Source organism: Thamnophis elegans, chromosome 5 (genome assembly GCF_009769535.1).
Source record: "Thamnophis elegans isolate rThaEle1 chromosome 5, rThaEle1.pri, whole genome shotgun sequence".
NCBI lineage: Eukaryota > Metazoa > Chordata > Lepidosauria > Squamata > Colubridae > Thamnophis > Thamnophis elegans.
The window spans coordinates 15,528,809-15,546,859 of NC_045545.1; the positions used below are offsets into that span (position 1 = coordinate 15,528,809).

Here is an 18,051-nt window from a genome sequence, read left to right on the forward strand (position 1 = left end):
CTGTTGTGTAGTTTCTAGACCAGCACCTTAACCACTACGCCAGACTGGCTTTCTATGATATGAGTTCATATTATATTTAAGTGCTTGTATTTTATTTATTTACATTTATTAAATAAATATGTAAAATGCCCATTTACCATAGGAACTCTGGGTATTGAATGACTATAAGTTGCTCACAACAATTCTAAGCCATAGACTGAAAATAATTTTGCAAGAATAATTGGAAGGGGTTCAGGTTGGGGAAGGCATATGGTGGTGGGGGGCCAACACAAGCTGGGGGAAGTGTGTGAGAGGGTGGAAATAGCCAGGAAGAGTGTGCAGTGGTTCCTTCTTCCCCCTTCCCCTCTATTCTCTTTCCTTTCCAGGAAGCAATAAGTACTGACTGCGAGAGGAAGGATTGTGAGATAACCCAAAGAAAGCAATATATACCCTTCAGTTCCTCAACACTGTCAAACCATTCACTAAGTCTGCACTACTATTACTATTAATCTTCTCATTGTTCCTATCACCCATCTTCTCCCACTTATTGTCTGTCTGACTATAACTTCGTTGCTTGTATCCTTACGATTTATATTGATTGTTTCCTGGTATGATTTGATTGCTTATTTGCGCACCCTATGACTATCATTGACTGTCGTACCTTATGATCCGTGACAAATGTATCTTTTCTTTTATGTACACCAGTAGTAGTCAATCTGGTTCGTACCGCCCACTAGTGGGCGTTCCAGCTTTCATGGTGGGCGGTAGGGGTTTGCTGTAACTCTGCTTTATAAATGTTATAAAGTAAAGTTACTTCCCTACTTTATAAATCACCATTACTGTGGAACCGGTGGGCGGTTAGAAAATTTTACTACTAACAGAGATACAAAAGTGGGCGGTAGGTATAAAAAGGTTGACTACCCTTGATGTACACTGAGAGAATATGCATCAAAGACAAATTCCTTGTGCTAAGTCCTCACAGTTACGGTGCCTGTCAAAGCCAGCTGGCCCGGAGGATGTGCTGGTTGGCTAAGACGCGCTAGCCTCCAGGCGGGAGATTGCAGCATTCTTATTGGTTGTCCTGTCTGACAGTTACTATATAAAGGGCTTTCAGACGGAGAGGTCTCTGTTGCCCGTTTCTAGAGTTCTCTTACGGGTTAGCTATTCTGTTGTTAAATAAATGGTTGTTGTTTCACAACCTGGGCTGTCTCAGTTCTTACCAGCCTAATTCTCCCTACAGAGCACCTTGTGTGACCAATCACACTTGGCCAATAAAGAATTCTATTCTATTCTATTCTATTCTATTCTATTCTACTTTATTTGATTCTTCATTTTACCACCAGCCTCCAAGTAAAAGCTGGAGGCTGAGAAAAGGAGGGGGGTGGTGACTCTTTAATCCCTTTCCACTCTGCAGCCTATTCTGACCGTTTGCAACTGCTAAGCATTTTCCCCCTCTAAATCAGGGTCTCCAACCCCCGGGCCACGCAATGTGCAACTGGGCCACATGAGTGGCGGGCTGGCGTGCACACACAGGTTTGCACAGCTCAACGTGAAGTCAAGCTATGTGTGCATGCTCGCTGACCCACTGCTTGTGGGAGTCGAACTGTGCGTGTATATATTTGCTGGTCCGCCACTCACAGGAATCGAGTTGTGCGCGCATGTATGTGCGCCGTCCTGCAGTTCACACGGCCTAGTTCCCCTCTCCCTTCCCACCAGCCAGGCCATCAAGCCGCAAAGTTGGGGACCGTTGCTTTAAATCTCTTTAATAAAACTAAGCTATAACTATAAGGAATATTTTTTCTACTTTGGCTTGCCTGACCAATGTGGAGACAAACCTCTTTTTCTCTTTCCCTTTTCTCATCCCTTCCCCCAAGAAATAGGACAAGACTTCTGTTTTGAAAATCATATATGAGTGGCTTGGTCAAATATGTTTTCCTGTCTGTAATTTGTTTGTCGGCAATAAAAGGACAGTCGGGGAATCATTTAATCAGTCCTAACTTTAGTCAGCTGGTTTCTTCAATTCTTGGTTAACTTACTGTTTTATTTATCACATGTGCTAATTAAGAGGAAGAAATTGCAAACCCACAATCCAGCAGAAGCTTGGGTCCCAAATGCCAGTGCAAAGTATATTGAAAGTAATGCTAGCCCCTTTCTGCCTTTCTATTTGTAAACTGCATTATTAGAGATGAATGGAATGCATGGATAAGTATTGCTGCCATGTTTACAGCTTTGATTTTCATAAATGTACTGTATATAGTTTACTTGTATGACAGTTAATGACTGGTAACTATATATTGAAAAGAAAATTTGAGAAAGGAATGCCATGTTTTAAAAAGGAGTCAAAGGAATAATCTAGATCAGGGCTCTCCGCGGGCCAGATATGTCACGCGTTGGCCATACCCACGCCTGATTTAGTGAAGTTATGACATGTCGCATGACACCGCCGTGATGAAGCGAGTTTGACACCCCTGGTCTAGATGACAAAGCAATGGAAAGCTTATACTGTGGATGGTCAGTAATTTAAGAAACGTGATTCCGAAGATCTGAAGCTAGCATATGTTGTGTAGCAAAATCTAAGTGATTTAATGGATGTACCCTTAATAATGCATTTTAAACTATAAACTATGAGACTAGTTCTGTAATGGCGAACCTATGCCATAGGTGGCACGCAGAACCATCTCTGCTGGCACACGAGACATCAGCTCCAGCACACATGCGCGTGCCAGCCAACTGATTTTTGGCCTTCTGGAGGGCTGGGGGAGGCTGTTTTCACCCTACCCAGACCTCAGGAAAGCCTCCAGAGCCTGGGGAGGTGAAAATGGCCTCCCCTGGCGCTTCCAGAGGCCCTCCAGAAGCCAGAAACGGATCATTTCCGAACTTCCAGTAGGCCCGTTGGGCCCGTTTTCGCCCTACACTTTCCTGGAGCTTGGGGAGGGCAAAACGGCATCTCCCAGCCCCTGGAGGAAATACCAAGCTCAGCTTGGAGGCGAGAAGTGCAGCGTGCATGGGGGAGAGTGGGGTGGGTATGTGCGTGCGCGTGCATGCACATGTGGGTGTGTTTGCTTTGTATTATGGTTGCCGGCACACACACACACGATCGCACACCTATGCTTGCATTTTGGCACCCAACAACAAAAAAGTTAGCCATCACTGGATTAGTTGATGCTAAATATGTGCTAATCTTGTTTTCTTTTCTCTTAAAGCCAAATAAAATAAACAAATTTGTAATGAGAGCCAATTTGATCTAAGGAACCAAGCTAGAACCTAGAAGAATGTGAGTTCAAGTCTTACCTTAGCCATGAAAGCTAGCTGGATGACTTTGGGCAAGTCATTTTCTCTCATGTGCCGCAGGAAAAAGGCACATTTTTACTTTCCCAACTGTTATCGCCTAATCTGTTGTACTGTTGCCTAATTTGTGCTGCCTCCAAGACCAATTTGCCTTTTGTCCTCTATCAATAATCACATCATTTACTTTACACAGAAATATTTCAGCATTGTTGATGCCAAGTGACGCAGTAAGAAATAAAATGTAAAGGTGTGTGACTTTTTAAAAATCTTTTACCTGTGTTTTACCTTTAAAAAAAAATCCTAAATGGGTCATGAAAACATGTTTACTGGGTTTCAAGTTTATTGTGTTTCATCTTTGTCCCTTAACATGGCATTTGGTAATGGTGAAAAGGGAAGAGAAAAAACAATATTTGATTAATCCTCCATAGATAGGAATAGTCTATGTCTGGGATGACGAATCTATGGCACGCGTGCCACAGGTGGCACACAGAGCCATTTGTCAGGGCCCGTGAGGCATTGCCCTGTCAGCTTTTAAAGACATTTTTCGCCCTCCCCAGGCTCCAGAGACTTTATAGGAGCCTGGGGAGGGGGAAAAGAGCCTCCCTCCCCCCCCGGTTCTCCGGAGGCTTTAGGAGCTTCCCTGAAGCCCCCGGAATGCAAAAAAACGGCCCTATGGGCAAACCAGACATTCAGGAACGGATTTCAGGTTTGCTCGGAGGGTGGGTTTAAGCCCTCCAGAGGCTTCAGGGACCTTCAGGAGGCTTTCCTGAAGCCTCCGGAGGACTAAAAACCACCCTATGAACAAACCGGATGTGACTTCCGGTTTGCTTGGACGGTCATTTTTTTGCACTTCGGAGGCTTCAGAGAAGTCTCCTGAAGGTCCCTGAAGCCTCTAGGGGGTCTCCCCTGCTTTCGCCCTCCCCAGGCTCCTATAAAGCTCCTGGAGCCTGGGGAAGGCGAAAAAAGCATGGAAAAATGGGGGGGGGCGTGCCTCTCATGCACACTGGGGGGCGCACGTTGCATTATGGGTGCGGCACACCTGCACATGAACCCCCCCTGCGCTCCCCCCCTTATGGCACGCGAACCAAAAAAGGTTCGCCATCGCTGGTCTATCTGAAACATAAAAGAAAATGATTCCAACAGCAATACAAATGACCAAGCTTTCTATTCCACAAAGGGTCCCTATGCATGAGGTTGGGCCATAGCAACAAGTTTATTTATTTGTGTCCTGCCTTTGTTAATTTTGGATATGTTCGCTGCCTTTGTTGATTTTACAAAGGCAGCAAATACATTCAATTTACTCTCCTGCTCCTATTTTCCCCAGGAATTGAATAGGTTAATGAAAAGAAGGACTGGGAGTGATATGATTCCATTATTTAAGGGACTGCCACAAAGAAAAGGGAGTCAGGTTAACCTACTGTAGTCTCCAAAGCACCTGATGCAGAGGTGGTATTCAGCAGGTTCTGACCAGTTCTGGAGAACCGGTAGCAGAAATTTTGAGTAGTCTGGGGAACCAGCTGATCAGGAGGGAATGGGGATTTTGCAATAAACTTCCACTTGAGTGGGGAGGGAATGGAGATTTTACAGTATCCTTCCCCTGCCATGCCCACCAAGCCATGTCCACAGAACCTGTAATAAATTTTTTTTGAATCCCACCAGTGATCTGAAGGCAGGACAAGAACAATGGATGGACATTAATCAAGGAGAGAACCAACCTGGAATTAAGGACAAATTCCTGACAGAACAATTAATCAGTGGAACAACTTACCTCCAAAAATTGTGGGGTGCTCCAACACTGGGTATTTTAAAGAAGAGATTGGACAATCATTTGTCTGAAATGGTATAGACTAGAGTTTCTTGCTTGAGCAGGGGATTGGAGTGGACTAGAAGACCTCCAATGTCCCCTTTCAACTCTGTTAATCTGTTAAATAACACAAATTGTGAACAGGTTGATGAGAATTGTTTCCGATAATGAATGGGAATGGAATCTAGGGCTTAATTTGAGAAGGGCTCCTTCTGTGTTCTATAGAAAGATGTCGGTTCTGTTATTCAAAGCATTTTGACGTGCGTAAAGCATCTCTCCTCCAAGCGGAAAAGAGCGGGAATGACCCGTTTCAAACAATTCAGTCTCCCCTTAGTGAACTATGCTCCGGCGTCACTCGCTCTCCTCCCCTACCTGGAGCAGCTCAAGGAGCCGGAGGGCATCGGGCTTTTACTAATCAGCCACACTAAGGAGTGAGGCGGAAAGTTACCATAACTGGGCTCCTTCAGCCCGAAAAACCTGCTCAATCTCGGCTGGAGACCTGTTTGGGCAGGAAAAAGAGCAGGCGACCCGAAAGGTGCACTTTGATAGATTGGAAAAATGGAGCGGATCGTCTCTGATTTATTAAAGGAATGTATGAATGGGCTTCTTCGTCACCTCCCGCTCTTTCCCCGGGGAAGCGACACTTGCAAGGTTCCCTGGCGGCTGCCCAGCCACGCACTTGACGGTGAGTTAGTATGTTTCAAGCCTTTATTATTTCATTGCCCCTTCATTGCTTACGGGTAACAAAAAAGAGGCTTACAGTTACAAATAGAAGCAGATCGCGGGGCTGTTTTATTTATTTACAGCTGTTATTTCCCGCGCCTAATTTGGGATTAAAATCCACTCCACGCGGGATTTGGTGTGTCCGGATTAGCTTTTCCTGGCGGCAATCCTAGCATGTTTATTGCACTGGACTGAACTGAATCGGGTTTATTTCCGAATAAATGTCCGTACATAAATAAAAGCGTTTGTTTATGACTGAAATTTCAAAAAAAAAACCAACCCAGAATGGTATGTTATTAGCCAAGGATCTTGTCAACCGTTCCAAACTTGATTGCAGAAAATACGACTTCAGCAGCAGAATATTCAATACCTGACTCTGTTGTTACATCTTCAAATCTCCAAAACTTTAACCTTAAACTGTCCACTATTGACCTCATTCCATTCCTAAGAGGTTTGTAAGGGACGTGCATAAGCCTACCGTCCCTGTCCTACTGTCTCCATTTATTCGTACCCATTTCATTCATACTCATGTTTATTCTTATACCTATTATCTTGTAAACTATTGACAGATCAAATAAATAGATTAGCTGCGCTTTACAGCTACTGCAGAAACCGCAGTTACGTTTCACGTTGCTCTCTGATGCAGGCTTCAGCGCCAAGCAGGCTTCTGCGTCGCCAAACTCTCATTTAATACATAAAGCTGATTCGCTTTTGCTTCGTAGAGCCTTACATGCTTTCCGCTGGGATAGAAAATCGAGCCCCGTTTCTTACTGACATTGAGTCCCAGCCGGGGAATAGCATCGGCTTTGCAGGAAGCCACTGCGCATGCAATAACCCTATTGATGTTAGGCTAGCTGCTTGTTTCACTGAGATAATTCCTGAATTTTCAAAATCAAAATGATGTTCTTTCCTCCTCCTCCTCCTCCTCCTCCTACTACTACTACTACTACTACTACTACTACTACTACTACTACCACCACCACCACCACCACCACCACCACCACCATTACATTTTAACGAAAGAAAAGTGGTACACTTTTACGGGGTAGGCAGAAACAGAACCCATTGCTAAGAGAGCGCCCAAGTAAGGGCAAAGCAAGGCGTCAATCACCCCTCCTGAGCATGCCCGGATTTTGAGCCGAGCATGCTCGGACGATTCCCGGCGGCCCTCCTAAGGTTGTTGCCTGGGAGAGAAGGAAGCGGAGCTCGGTTTTCCCGCCCGAGACCGCGGCGGCGGCGGCGGCAATGGAGAGCAATGGGGTAATGTCGCTAACTGGGTCTGGGCCCTGGGGAGAAGGCTGGGTCAAGTTCCAAGGTTGAAGATTCATGATCTGTGATATCTCAGGGTTGATTTGGGGGCTTAGAAAGATCCTGGGGCTCAATCATTCCCCGCATTATATTGCCCCCCCCCCCGGGCTCCGAAACAGCTTGCACTTTTTTCTATATGGTAGCTACATGATTGCTCAGGATTGACGGCGATGAAGGAAGAAGGCTAATTTGCAGTCTGAAAAGCAGAATGCCCCTAAGCATGTCTAGAGTGCTTCTTCCTTTGCCGCTGAACGTGCCTCTGTCTACGAACGGAATCTCTTTATTTCTGCTAATAATGATTGCTTATTAATATAAGGCCCTGTTTAAAAGATGGGATTCAACTAAAGAAAATTTTAGCTGATTCGGTTTTGGGTACCTTAGGAATATTTGTTTGCTTATAACCCGTTGTGAGAAGACTGTGATAGGTTTTTTTTTTTAGTAGCAAGAGCTGTTTTTAGATTATAATTTGAACTGGGGGCCACCGATCTGTAAACTGGGAGTGTAGAAAGGTTTAGATTTCCAATAGATAAAATATTTCGTTGAGTATGTATAGTGTATATTTCCCTAAATACAGATGCTAATTTCAATTTTCCTTGAGGTCAGAAACAGAAAACAAAGCTTTCAAATTACTTTTTTCATATATATATATATATATATATATATATATATATATATATATATATATATATATATATATATATATATATATATATATATATATATATATATATATATATATGAAATGTTATATTTATGCTGATAAATAAATTTGTTTGCCTCTAAACATCTGCCTTAGAGGCAATAGAGCACAGGTTCGATTCCCAGCAAGGGTATGGCTAGCTGATGAGAGCTAAATAGCTTGAAATAGATCTATACTAGTCTCCCTTTATTTATTTATCAGCATAAATATAACAAATGTAACAAAAAGGCAACAGTAAAAAATATTGTGTTTCTGTCTGGATCGTCTCTTGTGATGAGCCGAAGGACAGAGAATGGAAGTGTGACCTTCCTCCCATATTTGGGCATACCAGGGGTTGTGACTTTATATATATATATATATATATATATATATATATATATATATATATATATATATATATATATTTCATATATATATACATACATACACACACACAAACACATATATACAATTTTATATCATTTTTACATCCTTGACTTTATAGCATGTCTTTGAGAAGAATTGCAATGTAAAAATAATAATTCTGAGCCCTACCAATAATTACCAATTACCAAAGGAGTGTGGAAGCTGTGTGGTGCACTTTTCATTAAGATTATTGTCATACTTTAGGATCAATTTCCAAATTCAATATTGGAACTGAAAAAAAAAATACTCAGAATTGCCATAGAATTCAAATATAAGCGGCATGCTTATAATGTAGGATCCAGAAACATCCAGAAGGATGTTGGATTAGGGCAGGCCGAAGACACTTAGCTGCTAAAGTTAAAGGAGAAGATGATGCCATCTTCAATTCATCATCCAGCTTTTGAATCTTGTCATGAAATCAGCAGCGTCTTGAATAACACTACAGCAGTGGTAGTCAACCTGGTCCCTACCGCCCACTAGTGGGCGTTCCAGTTTTCATGGTGGGCGGTATGGGTTTTGTCGGATATTGAAGCACTTTCCTTTTTAAAATTAAATTGATTTCTCTAATTTATAAATCACCATTACTGTGGAACCGGTGGGCGGTTAAAATTTTTTACTCTTACTACTACTCTTAGTAGTAAGTTCTTGCTACTAACAGAGATACAGAAGTTGGTGGTAAGTATAAAAAGGTTGACTACCCCTGCACTACAACATCTATTGCTATATGTGAAGTCTATGGACTAATTCAAATGGCGCTAGCATTTTTCACCTTCTGACATCTATTACCAGTAATCCTTGGTTTACCACTATTTATTTAGCAACCATTCAAAATTTACAGTGGCAGTGAAAAAAGTGACTTAAAACCAGTCCCCGCACTTACAACCATTGCAGCATACCACAGTTGCATGATCAAAGTTCAGGCACTTGGCAACGGGCCATGTATTTATAATAATCGCAATATCCTGGGATGTGATCGCCATTTGTGACCTTCCCAGATCTTCCAATCAGCAAAATCAATGGGAGAAGCCAGATTTGCTTAGTGATTGTGAACTGCCCTTAACAAGTGCTGCACTTATCAACAAAATGATAAGCAAATCACTTCACTTAACAAGTGCAGTGATTTGCTTATCATATTGTAAGTCGTCCAAAGTTGCTATATCAGTGTGATGGGACCATAAAAAATTAATTAATAAATAACCCAGAAGAAAAAGATTGTAAAATAGGTCATGATTCATTTAAAAATCACCTTGCTTAGCTATGGAATTTCTGTCCCTAATTGTGGTCATAAATCAAGGATTTATCTGAGATGCTCATCCCATCGTGACTAGCCATATCTTGTATACCTTCACGCTGTACAACCTTACAACCTTTTTGAAGTGTAAGTTCTTGCTCATCATCTAAATTTTAGGGATATGTAATTGCATCTAGTAGGAAAGAAAACTCTTTGGTGTGAGACAGTTCTCATAATTCTAATCTATGGAATCTACTCTTTGTATCCGCTTTGAAAGGAAAAATACTATCTGCTAAGAAGTTACTTTCTCTAGAGTTATGTTTATGACTACTTTATTTGTTGTTATTCTTTTTTACTTTCCGTTAATTGTAATTTGGTCTTTAATTTTATTTATAAGATAGAATCATGATGTTTATTTATCTTTGTAAATCATTGAAAAACATTTTAAATTGTAGGATATCAATCCAATAAATAAATAAATAAATAAATATAAATAAATAATTTATACAGTAATTCTATACATAATAATCTGAACTAGATACCCTTAATATCACTCTCCATTTATTTTTCTGCATTTTAGTTTTGTAATGATTAATCATCTAATGCAGTTGGTGATGAAGTTAAGGCCTACAGTTTCAAATATAATCTAGAAAAATTGTAAATTAAAGAGTGCTGCTGATTGGGCAGTGGAATTGTGAAAATACTGAAATAGCTTTATCAGACAATACATTAATCGAAATTATAGCACCTGGCTAAAAGAGCAACATACCTTTATAGCCTTAGATTAAGAAAACTAAAGAGGGTTGTTTTTCTCTTCTTAAAACATTGAATCAGCATAGAGTATATTATTTATTTATTTATTTATTTATTTATTTATTTATTTATTTATTTATTTATTTATTTATTTGTAAAATGCGTTTGCCTCCTATCATTGTGGGACTACTCTAAATGGCTTACAATAATAAGAAAAACTGAAAAGGCATGTAAACAGAAGTAAAATAATAGAACAATAAAGTAAACAATGACAATGGCACACAATGAGAATAAATTAACAGCAAATAGCAATTTTAGCATTCATATGTCATTCATGACTAGGCAGAGTTCTTCTTAATATGATTAAGATTGAAATAGATATCTATTTTTTAGAAAGATGATGAAATGTGTCTGTATAACTTGAATGGCCAGGAGAGCGATCTGTTTACAATGTCCAAAGGAAACTCTTCTAGCACTTATGAAGTAAAGCTATTGAAAAATATATGAGTTTTCCTTTCCAAGTGTTCTCTACAACTTTGTACCACAATGTACCACAAACTCACAATGTATTTTTTTCAAATATGATACAATGCAACAGGTTGCTATTTCTCGCTTAAATAATTTTACAATACTTGAACAGTTGATCTTCATGCCATATCACAGCTATCTTGTGAAATGGCCCTTGTTTCAGAAGCATTCTGCTATCCAGCTAGAAAAACACGAGATAAAGGCAACACATGAATTTCAACTTTCTCTGGATCTTTTCCACAATTCCGTAAAATGTGTCAGGATACGTCTAACTTTGATGCATTTTTCAGAGTGTCTGATTTTGCAGGATTTTATTTAAAACTCTACTGTATTGTTATAGTTATATATTATTGTATATTGCTAACAAACAAGAAACTTTATCTTATGTGATTTATTTTAGGAAATGAACTGTATGTCCTATCTTGCTTCTGGGGAAGCAGAAAATTTTTGTTGCATTATTCAGTCATGTGATTCAAGTTTTGTAAAAGATCATCTTGGAACAGAATCATCCAGCCAACTTGGAAAGGATTTATTACATGAATCAGTAGACAAATCAGATATGCATGTAAGTAATGTTATTATTATAGCAATAGTGTAGCAGCAGATTGAGGTTTTGTTTAGCAATCTACTTACGAAAGACCAGGACTCGAGACCACGAAGGTGCGAGAGAAACAGCTTTAATGATGCATCAAGTTCAGCGTTCACACACCAAAATCTGAATTGCCTCGGCTCTGCCCAGGATGCTACTTTTATGTCGTGTTCCACACTGTGCATTCTCAAGGCGTTTCCATACACGAGATAAACATGACATTTCGAAAAGGAGAAGTTCATTTTGAAATTTTACAGAGAAGTACATAGGAAAAATACAAAAAGAGAAGTTCTTATAATGTCTTAAGCTATCGGCCGTTTCACCTCTGTTCTACCTTACACCCATGCCTGGCTTCCTGTGCCCGTCCTTTATTCCTTCGAAATATTTGTAAGACTTATGAGGAAGTTTTAGAAGTCAGAAAGTCAGAAGTTAGAAGTCAAGGCCAGAGCACTAGAATGAAATGTCAAGCTAATATAAATTTATAAGGTCCATCCTATTAAGACCACCTAACCTGCCCAGCCACTGGTGGGTTTACCTGTGCACCCCCTCCTGCCTCAATAGCAATAGCAGTTAGACTTATATTCCGCTTCATAGGGCTTTCAGCCCTCTCTAAGCTGTTTACAGTCAGCACATTGCCCCCACAGTCTGGGTCCTCATTTCACCCACCTCGGAAGGATGGAAGGCTGAGTCAACCTTGAGCAGGTGAGATTTGAACAGCCGAACTGCAGAACTGCAGTCAGCTGAAGTAGCCTGCAGTGCTGCATTTAACCACTGCGCCACCTTGGCTCTTTTGCAGTGTTCACTTGGAAACTAGCTGTTTCAAATAGTATTTCTAGTTGTTACAAATAGTATTTCTTTATATTGGTATTGATTAAAGCTTTTACATAGCTGTTGTTAGATGTATAATTGTATATAATTGTATATTTCGCTGTTCCGGCAGGCCTGGGGCTGTTGATCAATGTCCAGCCCCACTTAGACTGAATGGATGTTGTGTAATTTTAACAATTGTATTTTTTTACTTTTAAATTTTTAAATGCTTTTTTATCTGTCTGTAAGCCGCCCAGAGTCCCAAGGGAGTGGGTGACATGCAAATTTTATTAAATTGAAATTGAAATATTTATCTAGTGATAAATAACTTATCAGTGAGACTTAGAAACTTATCTAAGTTCATACATACACTATATTGCCAAAAGTATTCGTTCACCTGCTTTTACTCCCATATGAACTTACTTTAAGTGACATCCCATATGTCGGTCCACCCCATAATCCATAGGGTTCAATATGACGTCGGTCCACCCTTTGCAGCTATAACAGCTTTAACTCTTCTGGGAAGGCTGTCCACCATGTTTAGGAGTGTGTTTATGGGAATTTTTGACCATTCTTCCAGAAGCGCATTTGTGAGGTCACACACTGATGTTGGACGAGAAGGCCTGGCTCTCAGTCTCCGCTCTAATTCATCCCAAAGGTGTTCTGTCGGGTTGAGGTCAGGACTCTGTGCAGGCCAGTCAAGTTCATCCACATCAGACTCTGCCATCCATGTCTTTATGGACCTAGCTTTGTGCACTGGTGCACAGTCATGTTGGAAGAGGAAGGGGCCAGCTCCAAACTGTTCCCACAAATTTGAGACCATGGAATTATCCAAAATGTCTTAGTATGTTGAAGCACTCAGAGTTCCTTTCACTGGAACTAAGGGGCCAAGCCCTGTCTTGAAAACCAACCCCACACCATAATCCCCCCTCCACCAAACTTTACACTTGGCACAATGCAGTCAGACAAGTACCATTCTCCTGGCAACCGCCAAACCCAGACTCGTCCATCAGATTGCCAGATGGAGAAGCGCGATTCATCACTCCAGAGAACGCATCTCCACTGTTCTAGAGTCCAGTGGTGGCGTGCTTTACACCGCTGCATCTGACACTTTGCATTGCACTTGGTGATGTATGGCTTGGATGCAGCTGCTCGGCCATGGAAACCCATTCCATGAAGCTCTCTGCGCACTGTTCTTGCGCTAATCTGAAGGCCACAAGACGTTTGGAGGTCTGCAGCGATTGACTCTGCAGAAAGTTGGCTCCCTCTTCGCACTACATGCCTCAGCATCCGCTGATCGCGCTCCGTCAGTTTATGTGGCTTACCACTTCATGGCTGAGTTGCTGTCGTTCCCAAACACTTCCACATTCTTATAATACAGCTGACAGTTGACTGTGGAATATTTAGGAGCAAGGAAATTTCACGACTGGATTTGTTGCACAGGTGGCATCCTATCAGAGTTCCACGCTGGAATCACTGAGCCCCTGAGAGTGACCCCTTCTTTCACAAATGTTTGGAAAAGTAATCTGCATGCCTAGGTACTTGATTTTATACAACTGTGGCCATGGAAGTGATTGGAACACCTGATTCTGATTATCTGGATGGGTGAGCGAATACTTTTGGCAATATAGCATATATTCAAGTGTAATGTTGCACTAATTGATGTGATATTATCACCTCTAACCGAGCTAATAATACCAAATTGTTATAATTGAGTGGGATGAACATCATTGGCAATTGCCTAAGCTTAACACATTAATTAAATTTTCGAATGATTCGAGTGATTAAAACCGAATGCATATACAACTAATCAAATGGTTTTACTATATTTAAGAGGACCCGAAGACTATTGTGTGACTATATAGTTTACCCTGCCCCATTGTTTGTCACTTGATTTTTCACAGATATATGTTCACGTATATTTTTAAAAAGACAAGAAAAGCAATTGGAAATATTGTCAGGAGTTAAGATCCCTTCCTTCTAGAAATGGAAAATATGTCATAAGAAAGGAAAAAAGGGAGGAAAGAAAAATAATGTCATAATAAAAAACTCCAAAACTGTCAGCTAATTGTAGGACAATATGGGCAAAAGAAAAACTAAAAAGGTATAATGAAGATTTTTTAAAAGATGTATTTGAAGCAATAAATCAGCTGGTGCCATTGGATTACAAAAAAGTAAAAACAACAAAGAGGATATGGCAATTACAGAAAACTGAATTAATTTACTGTCAAAGATAAGGCCAGACGTATGTAAAGTAATCTGTGGATGATGTTGGGGGGCAAGAAAAAGAAATGCCACCTATAGGATGATCAGACAAGAGGGAGGAGCCCCTAGTCACTTAATGAACAGAAAAAGTAACTTAGAAAGAGCCTGACCTAACTGATCAGACAGCTAAAAGTGGTTCCCCTGAGGTTTGTACCTTCAGGTTTGTAAATTTTGCTAATTTAGTCTTATATTAAAGTAGATTTAGCTCGTCTGGTTGTGTTTCCTATCTGGCTTACCTGGAAGGGCTGAAGATTATTTCTTTTATTAAAAGCCAAGTAGGATATAGAAGATAAGTATTTCCTTCCTTTTATCCTATCAGTACAGAAATTATAGAAAATATACCAGTTTTCTTCTGTTGGTATCTTGAATCTTGATATAATAACAACTGATTGTAGTTATAGCAATTTTACAATTAGCCACCTATTATGACTTGATAAAAGGTTCAGTAAATCTATATGTCTTTAGTGGTTTGCTGTTCTTGGCTAAATATTCTTATTAAATATTGGTCTTGGTTAAACATTATTTCTTAATAATAAGTTGCGTCATGAGGAAGAGAGGGAAGCATCATGTTCTGACCCCCTCCTCCGTCCAGTAACGAATGCTGAGACAAGCTTAACTAGAATATACTTTAATAGCAAGAAACCAACCTCTCGGTGGCTGAAAGCTAAGCAAACAAACAGATAAGGTCCTTGGCAGCAACTCAGACAAACCTTGGCAGCAATCTAGCCTGCCATGTTAGTTACAACAGTTCTCTTTAGTCAATGCGTTGACTTCTGCAAAAAGGGCGTGTGCACAAGCAGTCTTTTTTATAGTCTGGAGAGGAGCCTAATGGCCACCAGCTGAGCGCAATTACCTCCTGTACTTGCGTAACTGTTCCTGATGCCTATTAGCCCTTCGATTCCAGGCATCCAGAAACAACTCACTGCTGGCTTCTGGATCACTCTCCCTTGTCTCCTCCCCACTGGTCCAAGGCTCAGGCGCCAGATGGTGGCCAACCAGTCTCTCTGCGCCCTGCTCTGAGTCAGAACCCTGTCCAGGGTCCTCCAGAGCCGACTCATAGGGCCCCTCGCTGTCTGGTGGCAGCTCCAACAACTCCTGCTGGGCACAACGCATCAGCATCTCAGACTCTCATAATTTTGATGTAAAGTTTGCTTTAGGAAATCGGGTGTGGGGATGGAGGAAGAAAAATAGTGAGGGAAGTAAAATCAATATTTTATAAGCCCGCAGAAAGTGAAGAGGTTGAATCGCTGAAGGAAAACTGGATCTCGTACAACAGATTTATGAATAAACATCGAAGCAGGATGAGAGAACCCTTGCCATCCCTTGAGGATAAACCCCAGGAGAGCACCTTGGAAGAAAGCCTGAACACAAGTGAAACAAAACGGTATGCTTTGAGCTTGGTGTTAAAAGGGGTTTTAGGGCATATCGTATAACTCAGATATTTTTTCTTTAGAATGTATTTGTTTTTTATCATTATTATTATATCTATCACGCCAAGAATATCCTGCCTATATATAGATTGTGGAAAGCTAGATTAAAAGTTGAGACCAAAGCTTTAGAAAACCTTGTAGATAATTTTTTTCTCCAGAGTCGTCTTGAAAACAACAAAGTATACATATAAATACTTTTGGATTTTAAAACAAACTGTTGTTGAATACTTTAGCTCTTAAAACTCAGTTTTACAAAATCTTTTTCATTCCCTTTCTCTTAAAATACCAAAAGAAATGTTGGATAGATTATCATTGACCATGTCATATTTGTGAGAGAAGAGCTTGAAGATTCAGTATCTATTGCAAGCACAATATGTGGTTGGTTAGTTGTAGGTGTACAGATTCAGGATTTCCTTTTTTTAATACCATCGCAATGTACTTTTAAAATCATATTGATCCGTGAGAAAAAAATTCATAAATATGTAAATCTCTGTGTCATTTATTGGTAGCAAACACAATCAATTTACAAATTCCGGTATGAATCTCGTTTGATGACATAAATGACAATTTAGGATTTTCTTTCTTTTGTTTATCCCATTCCTTATTTGAAACACTGAGCTTTACAGAGCTTGAAAATGTGTGTTTTTGTGTGTTTCTTTTCCTAAATAGAAGATTACCATCTACAGATTTAGTTTTCCTAGGCTGACTAAATGTTTAGATGACTCTTAAAAAGAACTTTATGTCCAGAATTTCATTGGATCCTAGTTTATTAAAATTAAATTCATTCAATTTATATGGCTATCTATCTTATATTTGTGATTTGGTGGCTCACAATTAAAAGATACTACCAAAAAACCAAAACATAAAATAGCTGTATAAGTAAGACAAAACATTGAGAGACCGCCTCCTGCCAATTACCTCCCTACGACCTATTAGATCACACAGATTAGGCCTCCTCCGAGTTCCATCCGCCAGTCAGTGTCGACTGGCAACTACGCGGAGGAGAGCCTTTTCAGTAGTAGCTCCGACCCTTTGGAACGATCTCCCCGTGGAGATTCGCACCCTCACCACCGTCCAGACCTTCCGCACAGCCCTCAAGGCCTGGCTATCCCGTCAGGCCTGGGGATAAAGATTCTAATTCGTCCCCACCCGAATGATGAATGAATGTTGTGTTCTATTTTTACTTATGTATTGTCTCATGTCTTGTCTTGTATTCCCCTCCCCACAAATTGTAAGCCGCCCTGAGTCCCCTCAGGGAAAAGGGCGGCCTATAAATAATAAACAAATCAAATCAAATCAGTTGGAACAATTAAAACATAGGCACAATCACTTGGAGAGCACAATTGATTTAAGAACAATGCAGTTGTTTTATGAGCTCCAGATTGCTATTTGATTCCCAGACCAGATGGAATAGCCCAAGGCTGTCAAACCTGCAGGCCGGATGCATCACACGAGGCCATGCCCATGCCCGGATTAGCAAAGGGGGAAAAGGTCACATGATGCCGTGACGATACAAGTTTGACACCCCTGGAATAGCTGTATTTTTAGACCCTTCCAGCGGGCTCTCGGGGCTGGGTGGTAAGGGAATTCTGTTCCATAGGACAGGTGCAGCATTACAAAAGACCCTCCTCCTGGATTCTATCAGGTGACATGATCTAGTGGACAGAATCTGTAATATGCCCCTTCTGATGGACCTGTTGGGATGTGTGAAAGTGACTGCAAAGAAGCATTCCTTCAGATAACCTCAAATAACTATTATTGTAAAACATTAAAAAAACAGCTTGGTGTAGTAGTTAAAATGCCAGGCTAGAAGTCAGGAGCCTGTGAATTTTAGTCCCTGCCTTATGTTGCCTTAGGCATGAAAGCCAGCTCAATGACTTCAGGCCAGCTCCCCTTTTTCAGCCCAACTCACCTCACAGGATTGTTGTTGTAAAAATAGAAAATAAGAGGAGGAAGAAATATTAAGCATGTCTGTCACCTTGAGTTATTTATACAAATATTAAAGGCAGGATACAAATAAATAAACAAATGCTTTTATTTCAAAAAGTACAGGCAGCCTAAGAGGACTGCTCTACTTAGAATATACCACATCATCCTATATGACATCATAGAAAATCACAAAATGAAAGTTTTATTCATGTTATTGAAGCTCACATCCCTATGTCAGTATTAGTGATACTATCTAATCTCATAATAAAAAATCTTCATGAAGAACATTAATTCAGAGAGAATCAAGAACTC

At 40.4% G+C, this 18,051-nt stretch overlaps 2 protein-coding genes across 8 annotated transcripts in view; one reads left to right on the plus strand and one right to left on the minus strand.

The window, feature by feature from the left end:
* Positions 1–3,375, minus strand: part of LOC116509025 (calcium-activated chloride channel regulator 1-like) — a 39,225-nt gene extending 35,850 nt beyond the window's left edge. The window contains exon 1 of one of the 2 annotated variants that reach the window (XM_032217904.1): positions 3,271–3,375. The gene's annotated coding sequence lies outside the window, so the exon portion shown is untranslated. The remainder of the gene's footprint in view (positions 1–3,270) is intronic. The other variant, XM_032217905.1, reaches the window with a different exon arrangement.
* A 2,026-nt stretch (positions 3,376–5,401) lies between these two features.
* Positions 5,402–18,051, plus strand: part of ODF2L (outer dense fiber of sperm tails 2 like) — a 41,047-nt gene continuing 28,397 nt past the window's right edge. For 4 of the 6 annotated variants that reach the window (XR_004255478.1, XR_004255479.1, XM_032218183.1 and 1 more), the window contains exons 1-3: positions 5,402–5,756; positions 11,120–11,284; positions 15,601–15,764. Coding sequence is in view for 4 of the 6 variants with exons in the window: in XM_032218183.1 (XP_032074074.1) it covers positions 5,670–5,756; positions 11,120–11,284; positions 15,601–15,764 (416 nt within the window). In the remaining 2 variants the exon portion in view is untranslated. Of the gene's footprint in view, positions 5,757–6,966; positions 7,055–11,119; positions 11,285–15,600; positions 15,765–18,051 lie in introns of those variants that run through there. The other 2 variants (XM_032218184.1, XM_032218186.1) reach the window with 2 other exon arrangements.